The 22,522-nt window shown below is 26.8% G+C and overlaps 1 protein-coding gene across 18 annotated transcripts in view; it reads right to left on the reverse strand.

Moving 5' to 3' along the window:
* LOC136078211 (transient receptor potential cation channel subfamily A member 1-like) overlaps positions 1-22,522 on the reverse strand; it is a 200,470-nt gene that overhangs the window by 59,322 nt on the left and 118,626 nt on the right. For 10 of the 18 annotated variants that reach the window (XM_065793442.1, XM_065793447.1, XM_065793448.1 and 7 more), the window contains 3 exons: positions 22,234-22,430; positions 21,449-21,778; positions 8,851-9,234 (listed from right to left, as the gene is read on the reverse strand). In XM_065793442.1, coding sequence (XP_065649514.1) covers positions 8,851-9,234; positions 21,449-21,778; positions 22,234-22,430 — 911 coding nt within the window. The remainder of the gene's footprint in view (positions 1-8,850; positions 9,235-21,448; positions 21,779-22,233; positions 22,431-22,522) is intronic. The other 8 variants (XM_065793454.1, XM_065793457.1, XM_065793456.1 and 5 more) reach the window with 2 other exon arrangements.

The following is a 22,522-nucleotide window of genomic DNA, read 5'->3' on the forward strand; positions in this document are numbered from 1 at the left end:
CTTTCTATCAGAAAACGATTGAACAGTTTTAAGTCTTTTTAGGTTATCATATATTTTACTGCGAGTAAATCCTTTCGTTTCAAAATGATTTACGATTTATTTTTTTTATATATATTATGTTTATTTACAAAAAGCATTTTTATTCGCTTTTGATAAGATTCCCGTTCAGCTGCATTTAACCTCATTTTAAATAATTGTGTTTCAAATAATAAAGCTTATATTTTATAGAACGTTTATGCCTACGCATAAAACCACAAAAGCTAATTATTATGCTCAATTAATGAAATTAGGATTTGTCCAATAACTTCCGCATCACCCGTTATTTTTACGAAACAAGAAAAGCTTGTTTCGTTTCGTGCCGTATTATTACGAATCAAGAAAGTTTTGTATCGTCTCGTATTGTTATTTACGAACCAAAATAACCTTGTTTTGTTTCGTATCGGCTTTTACAAAACATTTCATAATTCCCATGCACCAAACAGATATTTCACGATTTCCACACCCCCAAGCAATAGATGAACTTTAACATTCAAGCAGAATAAATGCGCATTTAATACTTACTAACTAAACGTTTCGTAAACTAAAAATTATATTAACAAAGAAATCCAATAGTATCATTTTCATAAGGTTTGGCGCATCTGAGAAAATTTGCAAACATTATAATTAAATTAAAAACGATAACAAAAAAGTTGTCAACTGTAAATAGGTTTTAATGTAATAATTTGTTAACTTTTAGTTCATCTAAACATAAAATATATAGTTATATGTAAATAAACTCGCATTAAGAGTTTTCAATCTTTAATTTAATGAAATATTTCAAAATCTATTACATAAAGGTGACATTACTTTGCCATTATTAGCACAGTTGGCAAGAAACGTGGTCTGCATTCCAGCTGCTTCAGGCTTTAGTGAGAGCGTGTTCAACGCCAGCAGTCGAACTATTTGTGATAATCCTAAACCCAAAACAAATTCTTCAACAAAGCAAAAAACGTTGTTGTTTAAAACAATACACGTTTCATCAACGACATTGTGCTCTTCTTCCTAACCTTCAACACCAACATCTTCAAAAGTCGAAAGAAATAAGGCAGGAAACTCCTGAACGATTATCCGAAAGTCATACTCAGCTTATACTAATACCAAGATTTTCAGGTACTCCTATGAAAACGGGAAAGTTTTCCAAGAGTAAAGTTAGAAAATACCGATAACAGACAACTTGATTAAATCTATCTGTATTTTTCACAAAACAAAAAAACTTTGTGTTTTTTTGCGAAATTAAATAATAATTGTTTCTTATCGTACCGGTTTTATTAAAATAATATTTTCTCTCATTTTGTCATGTTTCGTCTTGTACTATTTTGAGAGGCAAATGCCTAATATACATATATATATATATATATATATATATATATATATATATATATATATATATATATATATATATAAATAAATAAATAAATATATATATTTATATACATATATATATATGTATATATATATATATATATACATATATATATATATATATATATATATATATATATATATATATATATATATATATATACATATATATATATATATATATATGTATATATATATATATATATATATATATATATATATATATATATATATTTATATATACATATATATATATATATATATATATATATATATATATATATATGTATATATATATATATATATATATATAATTATATATTTATATATATGTATATATATTATATATATATCAGTATATATATTATATATATATAAGTATATATATATATATATATATATATATATATACATATATACATATATATAAATAATATATATATATATAAGTATATATACATATATATATATATATATATATATATATATATATATATATATATATATATATATATATATATATATATATATATATATATTTATATATATATACAGCTATGCTCAAATGTATGGAGCACCTTTTTGTTTAAATATATTTGTGTTTAAAAAATGAGATATACATGATGAATTTTTTTTTAAATGGTATTTTATTTGTTTTTTACGTTTAAGCATTAGTAAATCATTTAATGCATGTTGAATTTGCTTGTCTGGGCATGATTAGACTTGTCTTAACTTGTCTACATACTCACTTAGTATAAAGTCTGTCGAATTAAGATATTCATTTCATTCTTATCTTAAACGTAACTATTGTCAGCCGCTCATTATCTATTGTTTAAAAGTAGTGATTTTTTTTATCGTTCTTTATTTATTTTCATTATGAGTAAAACACGCGAACTTTCTGTGAGTGAAAGAAGCCAAATTGTGATACTCCATAAACAAGGACATTCCCAAGTGGAAATTTCAAAAATTATGAAATGCTCAAGGAAAGCAGTGCAAAATGCTATAAATAGATTTAGTGAAACTGGTTCATACGAAAATAGACCAAAAACGGGAAGAAAACGTATACTTTCTCCTAGAAACCATCGTTTCCTCAACCGGATTTCACTTCGAAATCGGACCAAATCTTCTAAAGACTTGGTTAGCAATCTGTGGGAGCACAGAAAAATTTAAATTTCTGCTCTAAGTGTTAGAAGATACTTAAAAGAAGGTAATTTACATGGAAGAAGGGCTCGCCGAAAACCATTGCTGACTGAGCACCATAAGAAACTTCGTTTAGAATGGGCTAAACAGCACCAAAATTGGTCATCAGAAGATTGGGCCAAAATTATTTGGTCAGACGAATCAAATATAGAGGTAAGGCATCATTATGACTTACGGTGTAACCAAAAAATAAAAATAAAATATCATTTCGAAATTATTCCTTTAAGTACCTAAAATTTTACATGTTGAAATTTATAATATCAAATTTTTATTCCTTTACTTTTTTGACCTAGATTTTCGGGCAACCTGGAGGCACCTTTGTAAGACGACGACCAGGCGAAGCATTTGAGCCGGAATGTATCATCCCTACAGTCAAATTTGGCGGTGGTGGCACAATGATCTGGGGTTGCATGGCCTCCAGTGGCTTAGGTGAAATATTTTTATGTGAGGGTAGGATGAATGCAGAGCGCTACATTACCATGCTAAATGAAGTTTTGGAGCCATCAATATTGAAATTATTTGACGAAGATGTCCCTCAATATTATTTTCAACAAGATAACGCTCCTTGCCACAAGGCAAAAAAAAGTTTGGACTGGTTTTCAACAAATGAAGTTCCCCTCATTACGTGGCCCCCCCAGTCTCCAGATTTGTCACCCATAGAAAATTTGTGGTCTATTTTGAAGAGGAAGTTGTCAATTTACAGATGTAAATCCAAAGAAGAATTTAAAGCGAAAATTCTGGATGAATGGGAAAAAACACCAGCGAATGTATGTAAGGATCTTGTGGACAGCATGCCCAAAAGACTACGTGCGGTGATCAAGGCAAAGGGAGGTGCTACAAAATATTAATTATATTAAATAATATTGTTGAATTGAAATAATTTGTATCAAATAAACACATTCACATTTACTATTTGTTCATTACTTTTGAATTTTAAATAAAATATAGGGGTGCTCCATACATTTGAGCATAGCTGTATGTATATATATATATATATATATATATATATATATATATATATATATATATATATATATATATATATACATATATATATATATGTATATATATATGTATATGTATATATATATATGTATTTATATATTTATATATATATAAATCTATATATATATATACATATATATATATATATATATATATATATATATATATATATATATACATATATATATATATATATACATATATATATATATATATATACATATATATATATATATATATATATATATATATATATATATATATATACATATATATATATATATATATATATATATATTTATACATATATATATATGTATATATAATATATATATATATATATATATATATATATATATATATATATATACATATATATATATACATATATATATATATATATATATATATATATGTATATATATATATATATATATATATATATATATATATATATATATATACACACGTCAAATTATACACAATATAAATATAAAATTTTATTTATTTAATAGTTTTGCGTAATTTATTTATCAGTAACTAAAGAAATGTTACCAGTTTATTATAAGGATTACAAGCATGTGATAATTTATTGCAAGCACTTTTTAAAACGTTGAATTAAATATCGAATATAAAAATAGGGGTTATTTTTTTTTTTCCTTTGATTCTAAAAATTACATTTTGTATCTTATGCGATTAGGAGAGATATTGTGCGAGTAATAACATATTTAAAATATGTTATATAACTCTTAATACAAAATATGTATGTGATACCTGTCAAAATTTAAAACTATCAGTAAAGTTTTATTTTCCTACATCTCATATTAAAACGAGAAATCGTGTAAAGAAAGAGGTTTTCAAAGAAGTCATTTTTAACTACAATGGAAAAGGCTCCAGAATCGTTTAAAAGTTTGCTTATTTTCAACTGTAATATTATTTTGTTTTTTCTTTAAATTTTAAACATTTAAACTAGGTTTTGCAAAATTTGCAATAGGTAAACCTCTTGGAACTCTTACTAGATACCCGGCGGGCATACCATTATGGACCCCAGAGGAAAACCGTGGCCAAGATCTGGCAGTTTCCCGATGGGTTTTCCATATAGGTCCCAGTTGCAAACCCAAACGGACCATTTACGATTTTAAAGTACGGGATTTGACTGGGACCCATAAGGGTTACCCGGCGGGCATATCTAAATAGGAAACTGTATAAACCCATATGGAAAATGCTGCAAAGATCCGGCGGGATACCGTTGGTCTACCTATATGGAACCCAGTTGACGACCCGTATGGGCCTCGTACAGTACCCGTATGTCAATGTTGGCTGGGAGTTACTTTTTTTTAGTTCTATATATTTTGAATTTTAATTCATTACAAATTAAATAAAAAATTTATAATTTATTAATTCTTAGTACTTGAATTTTTTTTAGTCCTTTTTTTTTTCACGAACAGGTTTTATTCAATAAGTGGTTTGAATTCTGGGGACCGCTAGTTCAAATACCAAATTTTCTTTAGATTTCACACCAGTTGCTTCATATTATTTTAACTAATTGGTAAAGGCTCTGATTTTTAGTTTAGGTGATGATTGTTTTTCAGTTAAAGTTTCTTAAATTTTGGTAAAAAAGGATGGCGATGGTGATGATACACCATATATGTTTATGGCGCAATTAATCAAATTTTGTCAGAGACTATTTTCTTTTGTTGCAAGTACTCGATCAAACAGTCTTGCAACAGAAACTTACATGTCTTTTTTCGAAGCATGAAAAAATGTGTGGTTTTTATTTTAAAAAAATGATATCGCATCATAATTTTTTTACGATTTTTTATCTGGATAGAATCGTCTCCGGAAATTTATAACTGATGTCAGTTTCTAAAGTCTCAAGTTTGCTAACTTATGTTTCCATTAGAATGTCACACTACAATTGCTTTGTTTTTCAAAGCAAACTGCAGCAGGACTTGCTTTACATAAATTAGACAGCGATTTCAACAAATCAAACTCAAATTTATTAAATAAATTTCATCCGTTTAGTTCCTTCCGTATTTTTTTTTTGCTCCTAAGCTGTAAATAAAAACACATCAAAAATTTTTTTATCATAACAAAACGCTGTTTTATCAAGTGTGATTGTCGAACAGCATTCCTTTGTCACGTAAAGATACGCAGATTTTCTGTATGTTGCTATTAAAACTTCATATCAAAAAAAATAAAAACTTTCAAGAACTTAAATAGAAGTCAAAGTTTTTTACAATATATTTTTCTTATTCAGTCTTTTTCTGTTAGCAATTAATGAGCAATTCTCCTTCAGTCTCTCCAACAAATCCTGTTTCTCCTTCAAAATCCAATTCAGTCTCTTTGTAGTCCAAAATTTTGTGAAATTTTGTGGTTCAAAATTTTTTATCATAACAAAACAGTGTTTTTGTTATGATAAAAAATTTTTTGATGTGTTTTTATAGACAGAAAAGAAAAAAATTAAATAAATAATACTGGCAGATCTAATGCCGAAAAATAGTTATGTTACCCAGTTTCAGCATCCACTAACTGACATCCGAAGTTTTAATTCCAATATATCAATATCTAAACCAAATTCTTTTATATTTTCTTTTATGCAAAATGTTCAAATGTTTTAACAGAACATGCAGATGGCGAATTCACCTTTCATAAGTAAAACGTGAAGTTGTGGTAAACATATTAATTATTGTGTTTTCTCCCTCTATTGCAACACTATTCGTTACCTGTTAAACATCAGATATTTCTTTCGATTTTGTTTAAATTAAATAACTTAGACTTGAATTAAGTGATGGTTAATTATATTTACCTTAAAAATAAACTTACTTAATATTTTTACTTTTTATTTTTGTTTGTTTTTAAAAATAAATTGTAATATCATAAAATTCTCTGCCATATTCGACGTCACAAAAAGTTGTCTTTGAAAAAAAAATTCTTTATAAATGACACTTCGTTTTTAAAACACCAACTTGATAATTGTAATAGTAACATAAAAAAAGAAGAATTTAGTCATTTTACCAGTAAAAGAATAACTTTTTCATTAAAAATTTTTGGAGCTTCGTCAATGTTTCTCAATTTTTCTGTAACTTCAAAATTCCGTAAGACTGAGAAAAATCCAACATGACGGAGTTTCAAATGGATCCTTTACATACCAGCCTAAATCAAGAAGTTACAAAGCATCTTTTCAGCAATCACAATGAAACTAACGAGAGTCTCCGTCAGCTGTAAGCTAGTTGTAAGAAGTATAAAGATTGGGGGGATTCTAAAAATAAAGATGTATGAGGTAGCAGTTTCAAAAGAACTAAACCGTAATTATAAGCACTTAAGAGAAATGCAGAAAAAATGAGCACTAACTATGACCAGAAAAAGTAGACAATTTGAGTGGAGAGGGTAAATGATTTGGATTGTATGGAAAGCGAATCAAAAAGTTGACTATATGTGTTAGAGTCTGAGAAAGGCAAAGTTGTGGGCTCTAATATCTGAAAAATCACTGACCCAAGAACCATGCTATTCAGACGAATGACCATTAAAGTCACCAAAAATAACAATATTGGCTTAAGGATAAAGAAAAAGGGCATGGTTAAGTTAATCAGAAATAACATCAAAAAGAATAGTCTTGAGATCGAAGGGAGTGATACTGAAAAAAATAAAAGGTAGTAGAGCAAGTGTCGCTAAACAAAAGCACATAAAAGATAGATTAAAGCCTAGATTCAAGCCTAGTTTTACGACAATTGAAGCAGACAAAACAAAAAACTTTCATTAAAGATAATTAAGATTTATAAAGAGTAATACCAAAAGCTTTAAATTCGGAAAGTCATATTTTAACATTTAGTTCTGTCAATATATAAAGTTGTGTTGCACACAACCTAGGCTAGAATCTTTGAATATCTGGATCAAAAAGCATAAAAATATAGTAAAGGAGAGATTCACTCTTGAATTTAAACTGAAATCTGCATTTTTTGTTCTTATTTTTAAATTTTAAACAACAACCAAATGTTTAATTTTGCTCTTTATTATGTTTATTTTACAATCCAGTATTTAGAGAAGACAAGACTTTTTGTCTGCCTGTTTTATTTTTGTATAAAAAATACAAATAGATGAATTTAAATTTTGAAAATGGTATGAATCCTCTTCAATTTTAAATCTCTCTTAAATATTTAAATACATATATAATATTGCGTATTATAAGTATATTACGTATTGTATTGAATATGCATACGTATATATACCGATTTGTAAGTTTTTATATTTTCGTTATGCAATACGTTATTTTAAATTTTAGTTATATTACGATTTAGTTATATTATAAGTATCGATTCGTAAATTTTTTTATTTTTCTTTGAAAGATTTTTTTCCTTTTTTGCAAACTTTATAACTTTTTTCTAATTTTTTAATTATATTTATTTCTTTTTAAACTTTTTAAACATATATACCAAGAAATTAACTAAAACTTCGCACAAATGAACATGTTTCAAGTTGTACAAAAGGACAATTAGTAGATAGGTTTAACAGTTTATACAATTATCAACGTGCAAATAAATTTATTTAAGAACCTTTTTTCCATGTAACTTTTGTAAATTTAAAAATAAATTGTTTAAATAATAACGGGCTGATTTGACAAAAATATGTAAGTAATACAATACTTTATTTGATTGGATGCAGACTTTTTTTTGACGTATTAAATTATTTTTATTATTATTATTGTTGTTATTGTTGTCATTATTATTATATTATCTAAAATATGTAAAGTTTACATCTTTAGCAAATTTAATGCCGATGTCGAATCAATGTCTAGGTTTTATCTGAAAACCTGGGTCTCAAAACAGGCAAAACTATTTTATAAAAAAGTTTATATTTTACTTCATTTATACTGTGGCACACTAATATAAAATTCTTTTTAAAAATCATAATGTATTTCTGAAAATAAAAAAATAAAAAGTTTAAGAAACAATTTTAAAAGTTTTATATTTTATAATAACGTTATTGTTTCCCTTTTAAATTATTATATTTCATCTTCAGACATCTTGTATTTTATACTTTTATAGGTGATTTTACACCTAAAAAACCTTACTTTTTTTCTCTCTAAGTAGGGTAGTGAAATCATTAAAATTTTAATAACAAACACAAGTTCACATATTTACTGAAAAAATAGTCTCTCTAATGTATTATTAAAAGTTCTAAAAGTTAATTAAGTATGATATAGAAATTAAATAAAGAAAACCAACCTAGCACAAAATGACTTGCCTGCTTTTGTCAACAATAAGTAATCTTGTAAGCATAGACACAAAAATAATGTAAATAAACAAGCTGATCAAATGAATCCAGCGACCAAGCCGTGACCACTTATCTTTAATTAATTGTATAGTAAGTTGATGGGAAAGTAAGTTTTCACGATTAAAAGCAATCATGCTTGAAGGCCCAAAATATTGTTTTCTCAAATGTTGCTCAGGTGGAAAATCAAGATATTTAAAGTCATAAATTATATTATAATCCTTCGAGCTTTTGTCATGATCGGAAGGTTTTATACATTTGTCTAAGACTATTGCGGCAATATCTGGTGCAAATACTATCAACTTCTCCATTGGACTCTTTCCTTCATTATCAATATTGCTTAGAGCTTCTTCCCATCTATAAAATTGTAAAATGGTTTACAAAATATTAAAAGTTTTCAATAACTTTTATAAAAAAATTAAAAAACTGCACTCTATGATTTGTCTATTAAAAAAAATAAATAAAAAAACTATATCACATTTTTATTTGATTAAATTTTTTTTTTAAGATTAATTTTCTCACAAATCACATAGGATTAGCTACGCCTTTGCTGTTGTGTATTATAAATTAGCCCTTTAAAATCGGTTATGTTGTTATCTAATTAAGATGTTTTTCATGTGCACTGCAAATGTATAACAAATTTGAAATTATGTACCGATATCTAATTGAATAAAATTTTATAGTATTGCGAGTAGTTAAAAGCAATGAGTAGGTTTTTTTTTAGATAAATTTCCATTGTTTTTGTTATAGTTGTGCAAACCAAACTGGTGTTACCCAAAATGAGGAATAACAAACGTCAAAAACCAAATCAAATTAGGAAAAAATGCAAGAATATATGTGCACAAATATGCTTTTTTTAACATTATATGTATGTGTGTATGTATTAAAATTGTTGCTATTTAATATGTACCCCACACTTACTTTAAAAAGCTCTGAAAATGTTGGAGCTGTACTTTAATTGCATAGAATTTAGAACATTTGATTTTTCTATTGTATTAAATGCCAATTATATTGATTTATTAACTAGCATGATGTAGTGTGCAGACAATGAGTGATGAGATTTTGACCCTGCAAGAGTTTTCAGTGCAGATGTAGCTCCCAAAAATATTTTGCTATTTAGAATTCAAAGGCATAACTTTACGTATGTTTAACTCTCTAATTTTTTATAACTACATCAAAACTTTTACTTTTTGATATTTAGCGTTTCATTTTCCCGGTGTTATCTTTTAGATAAAACACAATACTTACATCAATTACTTATTTTTCTTTGTTCTCAGGTATATTATTACTTATACATTTTACACTGCTTCATTTATTGGAAACTTAATGCTTGAATACACTAATTTTTACACCCTACTTTTTAACTGATAGTGTTACAGTTTAGCAGTAAATTTATGCAAAGCTTCTTAAACTAACAATTCAATGTTCATATCTGAGTGCCTAAAAAATTTTATGATTTTTTTTATCATGGTTTTAAAGCCGATGCTTTACATGCAAACAAAAATTATTATAACAAAAAAAAGAAGAGTAAGACTAAACACTTATGTACATCCTTTAAAAAAGATACTATCTTTACTATGGATTCTAGGGGTAAGCATAAGGTAAATAAAAGTTTTTTAAAAAGTAGGTTACATACCAGTCTTTAAACCAGTTAAGAATTTACAACATTCCTCTACTACAAAATATAAAGTTTATTCTGTAAATTCTTATTCAGGTAGTAAAAGGCTTGAACGCTTTTGCAAAAAATGTTATAGTGGAACAAAATTATACAAAGTTATAATTCTTATTATACATAAACTAACATCAAAGAAAAACAATCGACAAAAAAAGGAGAGTTAAACTATTGTTCATTGTATATTCAAATTTAGAAAAAAATTATTTTTATTTAAAAATGACACCTCATGATCAAAATCAGTTCATGATCTACCTTGATGGTTCATAAAAATCTGATAATTTCTTTTTTGACCAATTTTTTCAACGAAGTTAAAAATGTATTTTTAACTTCGTTGAAAAAATTTGTCACTTTATTTGTATTGATCATTAATGCAACATCTTTTCGTCTGAAAGTTTCACAATAAAATAAATTAATAATTAGAAAGATTTATTTTTGTATTAAAAAATGATTTTATAATATGAACTTACTAAAAAAAAATACAAAAAATAATATTGATAATTTAATAGTAGAAAATAAAAAAGAAGTCTATATTATTTGGTACTAATTAAAGAATATCACACGGACTTCAAAGTGTATGGCACATTTGTCTATTTCTAAACTAAGTCCTCTATACGAAAAATTTTTTTTTAAAAAAAAAGCTCTTTTAGAAAAAAAAGTTGGGTAGGGGGTCAGTGCCCAAAGGCCTATTCTGGTATCATCAGCTCTGTGTTAACCAAGAAAAACGTTTTGTTTTCAAATTAAAAGTTAGCAAATTTAGTGTTAATTAAAGGTATTGCTAAAGAAATAAGCTAGTAGTTCGGAAATAAGCTAGTTGTTTTATGTTTGTTCTGATGATATTACAGTTGATTAGGGTGAAACAATTTTTATGCATTGGCTGCTATATCGTAAATATAAATACTGGACACCCTTGTAAGATTTAAGACCCCTTAAAATCATAATAAAATTAAAAAAAGTGTGTTGTGTAATTCTGACACAAAACTTATTGTTGAACTCAAGTTTGAAAACCATTTTTCAAAGTAAAATTTAGTTCTTGAGATACAAATCAATCCTTTCGACAGGGTAAATTTTATCTGCCTAGAAATACGCATAGCAGCAGATTTTAATCAGAATTACAAGCTATGTTGTTGTTTTATTGTAATTTAATAAACCTTTTTAACAATAAGTAAACCATGTAGAGTCAAACTTTGTGAACACAAAAACAGTTATAATTCCATGGTTGTCTAATGGGTCACTAAAATCCTCAAAAAAGAAAACAAAAGTTATAAGATAAAAACTTAACAAAAAAAACTTATAAAAAAGAAATGACATATAAAAACTAAAAAAATATATTCAGAAAACGAAAAGAAAATAAAAAGTTTTATTGTACAAAGCTATTAGGCAAAGCAAGCAGAAACACCAAAACAACTTGGAACGTAAATAAAGAAGTAATTTGCAAAAATAATTAAGCGAAAAACACTCTGCCAAACACAAAACAATAGATGAAAAAAATATTTATGATAAATCAATTATTGCTGAAAAAATAAACAGTTTTTTTTATTAATGCAGGTCCAAATTTGGCATTGAATATTCCTCTGAATTCAACTTCATCTGAGTCTAATTTAGAATAGTACGATAAAGTTATGGATGAAACTAATCTTAAATTATTTGAAATGCCTTTTATAATATTGAAACTAACAAAAGTGCTGGATATGATAAAATTAACATTAAAAATCCGTTCATGATATAATCGAACCTCTTTTGTTTTACACTTTTAATCTTTCTTTTAGAATAGGTATTGTCCCGGAGAAATTAAAAACTTTGCAAATCACACCGGGTTTTAAGACTGGCGATGATTCTATTATTTCTAATTATAGACCTATATCTATATTACCGTAGTTCTCATAATTGCTTGAAAGAATAATGTACAACAGACTATTTTATTATTTATCAGAAAACAAAATGTTGTATTCAAAACAGTTTGGTTTCAAAAAATAATGTTCCATTGAACATGCAGTGGTTGAAATATTTAATCAAATAACAAACGCATTATGTACTAACTACTTTACATTAGGAGTTTTCATTGATCTTTCAAAGGCTATTGATACAGTAAACCATAACATACTAATAAAAAAAAAATTTGAATATTTTAGAGTAAAAAATTTTAACTTACTTTGGCTCAAAAGCTGTATCACCAATAGAAAGCAATTCATCCAATACGAGCAAAAACAAGCAACTCCATATGCTGTAAGTTGTGGCGTCCCCCAGGGCTATTTTTTAGGACCCTTATTATTCTTAGTATATATAAATGATATAAATTTTGCAACAATCTTTTTAAATTGTTTCTTTTTGCAGATGAATATAATCTTTTTTATTCCCACATAAATATTAAAACACTTTTTGAAACAGCTAACAACAGAGTTGGGTTAAAACACTTTTTGAAACAGCTAACAGAGTTGGGTTATGTTAATAAATGGTTTTTAATTAATAAACTGTCTCTAAATGTGGATAAAACTAGAGTTGTTCACCGTAAACAAAAACTCACGAAAATTTCGAATTTTTATATTCCGTTAATCAAGTTGCTATTGCGGAAGTTGTACTAACACAAATTTTCCTTCCGTAACGCATTATATCAAAATAAATAATAATATTAATTCCGTAATAACCCTTTAGGAAAAGAAGTTTGCGAAACAATTCCTTTAGGAAGAAGCGTTTCCGAATAAACTCGAGAGCATACATTAAACTGTTATAGAAAAAATTGTTATTATAAATTATTTAAATAAATAATACTATTTAATAGAATTATTATATAATAATTAAATAAAATAATAACATAATATTTAAATATAAAAATGTAATAGTTAAATAGAATAATAAAATAATTAAATAAATAATATATATATATATATATATATATATTTATATTTATATATATATATATATATATATATATATATATATATATGTATATATATATCTATATATATATATATATATATATATATATATATATATATATATATATATATATATATATATATATATATATATATATATATTTATACAGTATTATGCAAATTAGTTCGGACAGTGGCAAAATTGGAATAATTTTCACAATAAGCCCAACTTTTAGCTATGATACTAAAGATTCTCTTGTTTTTTCAGATAAATAAGTGTTTTACTGTAGTCTAGTCGTGTCTGGCAACTCTTTGCTGCCGGGAAGACATCCTAGCAAACGCATCAGTGGCTCCAGTGCGACTCCAGGCTTTGTGCAGAAAGGTTGTGACGGAGGTTGTGACGGATTATTCACCTCGTATTCACAATGGACATCACTCCCAAGAAAGTGCAAGCATTATAGCTCTTAAAGAACATGCTGGTTTGAGCATTAAACAGATTTAAATGAAGAAAATGAAGGTGGCCAAGTCAACCGTTGGTGACATCTTGAAAAGAAAAAAAGACACTGGTGAATCTTCAACACTGCGACAAGGAAGGTGTGGAAGAAAACGCAAGACAACACCTCGCGATAATACAGTTATCATCAGAGAAAGTATAAAGAATCCTAAGAAAACAAGTGCAGACCTTCAGAGAGATTTGTCCACATCAGGCGTAAATATTTCTTCTTCAACTGTCCGACGAAGGCTCCTTGAAGTTGGCAGGTTTGCCAGAAAACCTCTAAATAAACAGTTATTGACATCGGCTATGAAGAGTAAACGTCTTCAATGGGCACGTAGGTATTCTTAATCGACAGCAGACGACTGGAAAGAAGTAGTATTCTCCGAAGAATCGCATTTTGAAGTCCATGGCTACAGGTCAAAGTTTGTGAGACGAAGCAAAGGTGAACCGCTTTGGTCAGAACATATTCAACAAGCACCCAATCATCCGCCTAAAAAGATGTTTTGGGGTAGTTTTAGTGCTAAAGGCCTTGGACGACTCATTAACGTAGAGGGAATAATGAATACTGATAAATACAAGGCTACTTTGGAGACTCATTTGCTTCCTAGTATGACATGAGACTTTCCTGATGGAGATGGCATTTTTCAGCAGGATCACGCACCATACTTCACGTAAAATGCGCACATTTTTTGAAGAAAGTGGACTAGAGACTTTAGGCTGGCCTGGAAATTCTCCAGACATCAATCCCATTGAAAACGTATGGGCTATAATCAAACAAAGACTCCTGAAAGAAGACTGTTTGATAATGGCAAAGCTAACTAGTGCTGTAATTAGGACCTGATGAGCAAGTGACTAAAATGTGTTCAACTTTGGTCAAATCCATGCAAATTGTGTTCAAATGCTTGTAAAAGCTAAAGGAGATCATATCTCCTATTAATTATATCGTATTTTATATCATTGGCATGTTTTTTTTGAATAAAACTTTAATGTGGCAAATAATTGTGTTATTTCAACCACTGTCCGAACTAATTTGCACAATACTATATATATATATATTTATATATATATATATATATATATATATATGTATATATATATATATATATATATATATATATTTATATATATAATAGGGTGTTTCAAATATTATCCATCTTTGAAATTAAACTCGATTTATAAATTGACTACTTATATGAAAACAATTTTGAGCTAAAACAAATATATATTTATGATTTTTAGTGTCCCCGCCAGTTTAAATTTGGGCAAAAATGTTCGGTGTTAAACGTCTGGCGAGCACCTAAAGATTTACCCTAATAATTTTATAACTCGGTGGCGTATTTTTTAACTCAGAGGCGTATCTTAATACTTTTATTATGCTCCTTTTATGTCATTAATATTCAATCCAATATATATTATTTAAAAGAATAAAAAATTTTATAGCATAAATTTTTAGGTCTCCGCCAGCCGTTTAAAACATCTAACATTTTTGCCCAAAATCACACTAGCAGGGACACTAAAAAATAAATGTATGTGTATATATATATATATATATATATATATATATATATATATATATATATATATATATATATATATATATATATATATATATATATATATATGTATATATATATATATATATATATATATATATATATATATATATATATATATATATATATATATATTTGTTTTGCTGAAACTTATTTTCATAAAAATGATCAACTTTTAATTCGATTTGCGAGTTTAATTTCAAAAATTGAGAAAATATGAAGCACCCTAATATATAGACAGTGATCTAGAAAGGTTAATAAATTTAGGGTGCATGAGGTAGGAGGGGGGCTGAAAAAGAAGTTGAGGGGGCTTAACGCAGCTAAAATTTAAAACGAAAAACTGAAAACTTGAGTTAGTTTTGAGAAAAAGGGCAAAACTCTTTTCGCAACATATCTTTATGCTAGTGAATATCTTCCGTCTCTCGGTTGTTTATTGTCTTTGGCTTAGCAGAAACGGAGGTTTGCTATTTATATTCTCATATATAAAAACTAAGTCAAATATTTGGTTCCATTACAAAGTTCAATTGTACTTTAAGTGTAGTTTGGCCGCTGGAAGTTCTTACTGAATCTTGCAATTAATTTATTACTACCGATCAGGCTAGCTACCGCTCGGAATCTCTCAGCGCTTGTATAGTCCTGTTGAGATTTTATGTTAAAATTTTTACCAAGGGAGGTGTATAGGGCAACATATGCCGCTCACACCTTTCACACTGACTTTTTTATTTTTATTTGCTAAGGAAAACAATTTAGAAAAAATCATTTAAATGACATTCTAATAAGTATATTTTATGAAAATCTTGATTTTTTATTAAAGTGTAAAACTGAAACTTATCAATATCATTTAAAAAATTAGTATTTTAATTACTAAAATAATTAAACGTATATGATTCATAAAACTTAATTAAATATATTTATTATGACGCGTTTTGTAAGTTTTCCGTTAAAAACTGTTTTGCAATTTATGGTGCAAAAGTGTTTCGTTTCAAAAGAAATTTGGTTTTTTATCATTAAATTATTTTTATTTAAAATATAAAACCTTAAAATGTTCATATAATGCAATACTGAAAATGAAATTTTAGTATAAGCATTTTGGTATATAGAAATTTTAATTTTTACAAATATATTAGTTTGACCAACAAAATTTTTTTATACACTTCAAAACGTCGTTTAGCAAAAGAGGTCGTTTTGCAAGTGCGACTTCCGTAAGCGCTATTTCGTTTGTAGCAAAATAGTTTTATTTCGTTATTCAACTTGCGAAAGGCTGTATTTTGTAAGTAGTATTTGTGAAATGAACACTAGGGTGTTTCATATTTTATCAATTTTTGAAATTAAACTCGCGAATCGATTTATAAATTGACCATTTATATGAAAATAAGTTTGAACAAAAAAAAGTATGTTTGAACAATTTTTAGGGTCCCCGCCAGTTCGATTTTGGGCAAAAATGTTGGGTGTTTTAAACGCCTGGCGGGGACCTTAAAATTTATCCTATAAAATTTTTTATTCTTTTAAATAATATATGTTGGATTGGATATTAATTACATAAAAGGAGCATGTTGAAAAAATTAAGATACGCCTCCGAGTTATAAAATACGCCTCCGAGTTATAAAATACGCCACCGAGTTATAAAATAGGTTTTTGTAAATATTAATAACTCGGAGGCGTATCTTAGTTTTTTCAACATGCTCCTTTTATGTAATTAATATCCAATCCAACATATATTATTTAAAAGAATAAAAAATTTTATAGGATAAATTTTAAGGTCCCCGCCAGGCGTTTAAAACACCCAAAATTTTTGCCCAAAATCGAACTGGCGGGGACCCTAAAAATTGTACAAACATACTTTTTTTTGTTTAAACTTATTTTCATATAAATGGTCAATTTATAAATCGATTCGCGAGTTTAATTTCAAAAATTGATAAAATATGAAACACCCTAATGAACACTGACGTTTTTTATGTTTCGTAAATTTCGGTATAAAAAAAAAAAACAATTTTTTGATTTTCAATATCCTTTCAAAATAATTTTATTTTTCCGGAATTGTACAAAACCTTTCGGTTAACAACTCTAAATAAACCAAAATTTATTTTATTTCAAAAAGTAAATAAATTTGAAAACATTTCCATAAACATACTCTAATAATTAATAACCCTTACATTAAAAGAGAAACTTTAGTTAATTTTTTGGGTGTAATATTAGATAAACATTTACGTTGGAGTGATGATATAAAAATTATTGAGAAAAAAATATCAAAAAATATTGCTATGATATACAGGGCTAAACAATTTCTAAATAATAAATCTTTAAAAAGTTTATATATTTTTTTTATTCTTTGTTATTTGATTTATTGTAATATTGCATGGACAAGTACAAATCATACAAAATAAAAAAAATTGTACAGTAAACAAAAATATGCGTGCAGAATATTATTTGGAGCTAAAAATTGTTCCATGGGAGCCTACTCTGCGTATACTAGACGTGTTCAACGTTTATAAAATCAACTTTTACCAAGTTTTACTTTTCATGTATAAAATAATGATTGGTCTATCTCCTAAAATATTTCATTTCTATTTTAAAAAAGTAGCGCCTAAAACACCCGACAAAATTTTCAGATAATAACTTCATTGTCCCTAAATATAATTCAAAACAACTTACATATTCAATTCAATATCGAGTACCTTATTTGTGAAAAAAATTTCCTTATATTGCAAATACGAAAAAAGTTTTAAATGCTTCTTTTAAACTAAAATTCAATTAAATAAAACATGTCTCAATTTATCAACTTTTTTTTTCCTTTAATTCAGTTATGGTGTTTTCTCTAATCTTAAAAGTTATTGTTGAAATCTAATCTGAATAATCTGAGTTCTTGAATATTTTTCTTTGTTTTTTTAACTAATAATGAATTGTTATTTTATTTTACTTTAATACAAATTGGTTTTAAAATATACATAAGTATTTCGGTTTTTGTAAATAATACTCTTTTATCATTAATTTTTTGTTCTTAATTTAAATATTACTTTATTACAAAACTTTATATATTTTATTTTCACATTTTTCAATAAATACTTTGTATAATGTTCGTATATAGTTCTCTGGCTCTTGTAAATACGTGCTTTTTAAATAATTTATTTATTTTTTGTTTTTCTTTTTTACTTTTCTTTCAGTTTTTCTAGTTTACTTGATTATTACTCTTAACATGAATATTGTTCTTGAAGTATTTCTTAAACTAATTATTATTTACTTTTACATTTATAATTTTCAATAATTAATTTGTACAGTATTAATATATTATGCGGTTATAGTATACACGTACGGTTAGGGCTCGGTGATAAGACAAAATAATATCTTCTACTTTCCCTGCCAGTGTTTTTATTTATAAACTTTTAAATTGTAAAAGTTATTAAACGGCAAAATAAACAAACAAACAAACAAAGTACTCTAAGGTAAAAATTCAGAAAAATTTGCCAATCGATTTAACTTTATCATTTGCTCGTGTTATTAATTATGAAAATGACCATATTTCTTGAAACGCTTTTTAAACCTTAAATTTATTTATATCCTCAAACACAATTGAAAAAATTGGGAAGACTCAGCATAAAAAATAAATACTTTTGATTAATGAAATGTTGATATTGAAAATTTGGTGTAAATAACCAACTATGTTGCAAAAAAGTTTAAAACTAAAATTAAATCTTGTAGAACGTTTTCCAAACAAAAAGGAATTAAGCTCAATGTTAAGTATTTGCTGCTCTAACTGCACTAAAAAAATTGATTTAAACTTTTAAGACATGTTCTGCTTTTTGATGTAAATAATAGAATGGTTTATTCAAAACGTGCATATAGTCAATGTCTTTTAGGATTAGAACAAAATACATTTTTAATGAACATTTCTAAACCAATGACTAAAATTATTCATAACAAAATAATTAAATCTCCAATCGTTTTAAATTTTTCGCAAAAGAAACAATGATTGATGCTGGTTAAATAAATTTGTCAACCTACTTTTAGTATTGTTGACCCTGCAGTATCAGTTAATGGTAACCGACAATGTTGTGGCGTTTTTTTTTTTTAAATGGAGTTGTTACAGGTGTATCAGTTTACACAGGTAAAAATCTGGATTGCGAGTCAATGATTTGGTCATGCAAATCATGCAGTCTAAAATCAAATCTTAAAGAAAATAATCTTTGTGCATTTAAAGCTTGGCAGTCATCACATATATGCAAAGTCGTATAATTTCATAAAGTAAACTAAAGTACATTAAGTATGATGGTGATGGCGATTGTAAAAACTATGCTTATGTTAAGGATACTTATCCTGGTATAACAGTGTATAGGTTGGAGTGTGTTGGACAGAAATAAGTTGTTAGTAGATTAAGAACTTTAAAAAAACTTATAGGAATTAAAGGCAAAAGCAAATTAGCAAATGCTATAATTGACCGCCTAAAAATCTGCAATGGAGTTGCAGTAAGGCAAAATGCCAATAATTTAGAAGGTATAAAAAAAGCCATATATGCAACATTGTTCCATGTTTCATCACAAGCTGAAAATAATTAGCATATTTATTTCCCTAATGGTATACATAGTTAGTGTTATCATAAACTGGACAAAGCTATTTCAACATTTACTTACAAGCCAAGTGCTGGATATTCAATCTCAGCTATTAGCCTTCTAAAGCCTGCATATATTGATCTATCTTAAGAAGAACCCTTAAAAAAATGCCTTCATGGTAAATCGCAAAATCAGAATTAGTTTTTTATTGGATAATATGGCCACTCATACCAAAAACAAAGTTAATTTACGCAGTTGGAGTCATGCGTATGCTGCTTCAAATTTTTAACCTCCCAGCCATTAACCGTATGACAAATTTGCATGAAATTCTTACCAAATGTTTACTGCTTCTAGTTGTACAATTAGAACTAAAAGTTTTAAATTATTATTAAAAATTTTTGTATGTATGTATGTATTTATGTATATATGTATTTATGTATGTATGTATGTATGTATGTATGCATGTATGCATGTATGCATGTATTTATGTATGTATGTATGTATGTATGTATGCATGTATGCATGTATGCATGTATGCATGTATGCATGTATGCATGTATGCATGTATGCATGTATGCATGTATGCATGTATGCATGTATGCATGTATGCATGTATGCATGTATGCATGTATGCATGTATGCATGTATGCATGTATGCATGTATGCATGTATGCATGTATGCATGTATGCATGTATGCATGTATGCATGTATGCATGTATGCATGTATGCATGTATGCATGTTTGCATGTATGCATGTATGCATGTATGCATGTATGCATGTATGCATGTATGCATGTATGCATGTATGCATGTATGCATGTATGCATGTATGCATGTATGCATGTATGCATGTATGCATGTATGCATGTATGCATGTATGCATGTATGCATGTATGCATGTATGCATGTATGCATGTATGCATGTATGCATGTATGCATGTATGCATGTATGCATGTATGCATGTATGCATGTATGCATGTATGCATGTATGCATGTATGCATGTATGCATGTATGCATGTATGCATGTATGCATGTATGCATGTATGCATGTATGTATGTATGTATGTATGTATGTATGTATGTATGTATGTATGTATGTATGTATGTATGTATGTATGTATGTATGTATGTATGTATGTATGTATGTATGTATGTATGTATGTATGTATGTATGTATGTATGTATGTATGTATGTATGTATGTATGTATGTATGTATGTATGTATGTATGTATGTATGTATGTATGTATGTATGTATGTATGTATGTATGTATGTATGTATGTATGTGTGTTTGTATATATATATGTATGAATGTACGTATGTATGTAAGTATATAACACGCACAAATTATTTTTAAAAATTATTATGAAAACATTAGCCTTACGACTTATGTTTTTATGGATTTTTTATTTTCTTAAATCACAAACCTTTCATTCTTAATGAAAATTATGCAAGATTCTTTATGATTGTTTTCTACAGCCAGATCTAAGCAATTCTTTCCATCTTTATTCTTAAAAGATATACTAGCACCATTATTCAACAGAGCCTCTATACAATCAACATTACCCTTAATTGAAGCATGATGAAGAGGCGTTGTTTTGTTTGAATCATATCTATTCACATTAGCACCGTTGTTAATAAGCTTTAGTACAATTTTTTTATGTCCATAACTTGCAGCATAATCAAGAGGAGTCCAACCTGAATCGTCACAACTTGAAATTTGTGCACCCATTTCAATTAGAGTATTTGTTGTTTTGCTAAATTCAAAATTGATTTACATACACATTTGAAATTTAATACAGACTCGTGTTTATTTCCAATGATTTTAAAATTCCATAACTCTCATTATATAACAAAAATCAATTTTTATTAAATAATATAGTTAGTATATTTTTTAATATGTTATTATTGAAAAAAGTCAACATCTGGTTAAATTAAAAAAAAAAAAGGAAGTTATTAAGTAAGAAAATAAAAAATTAATTGTTTGATGTTTTAGGATTTCTACAAATTTGAAACAATATAAATCTTAATAGATTTAATCTAGTTTATTTACTTTTTTCTAACTTGAAATAATTGTTCAATTAATTTATGGAATAAGTAAAATAATTCATAGTATATTTAGACTAACTTATAAAACATTTACAATAATGTGTAAAATATTACATCAATATATAAAACTAAAATGATATTAAAAAAAAAATTTTTTTCTTACACCCAGCCTTTATATGCAGCAAGATGCAAAGGTGATCTTCCTTTCTCATCAGTTCCATTGATATTTCCTGATGAGTTTTGAACTAATGTAACCAGACATTTAAAATGACCATACTCTGCTGCTGTATGTAATGGAGTTTTCTCTTCATTGTCTGTTGCCATAATATCAGCTGATTCATGAATAAGCATCTTAATAGACTTAAAATATTTTTATTACTTTAATACTTCATACTAGTATACTATTCTTTACTAAAAATTTTATTTAAATTAATAAGTTAAAATCTTTATCA

The sequence above is a fragment of the Hydra vulgaris genome, chromosome 03 (assembly GCF_038396675.1).
Source record: "Hydra vulgaris chromosome 03, alternate assembly HydraT2T_AEP".
In the NCBI taxonomy this organism is placed as follows: Eukaryota; Metazoa; Cnidaria; class Hydrozoa; order Anthoathecata; family Hydridae; genus Hydra; species Hydra vulgaris.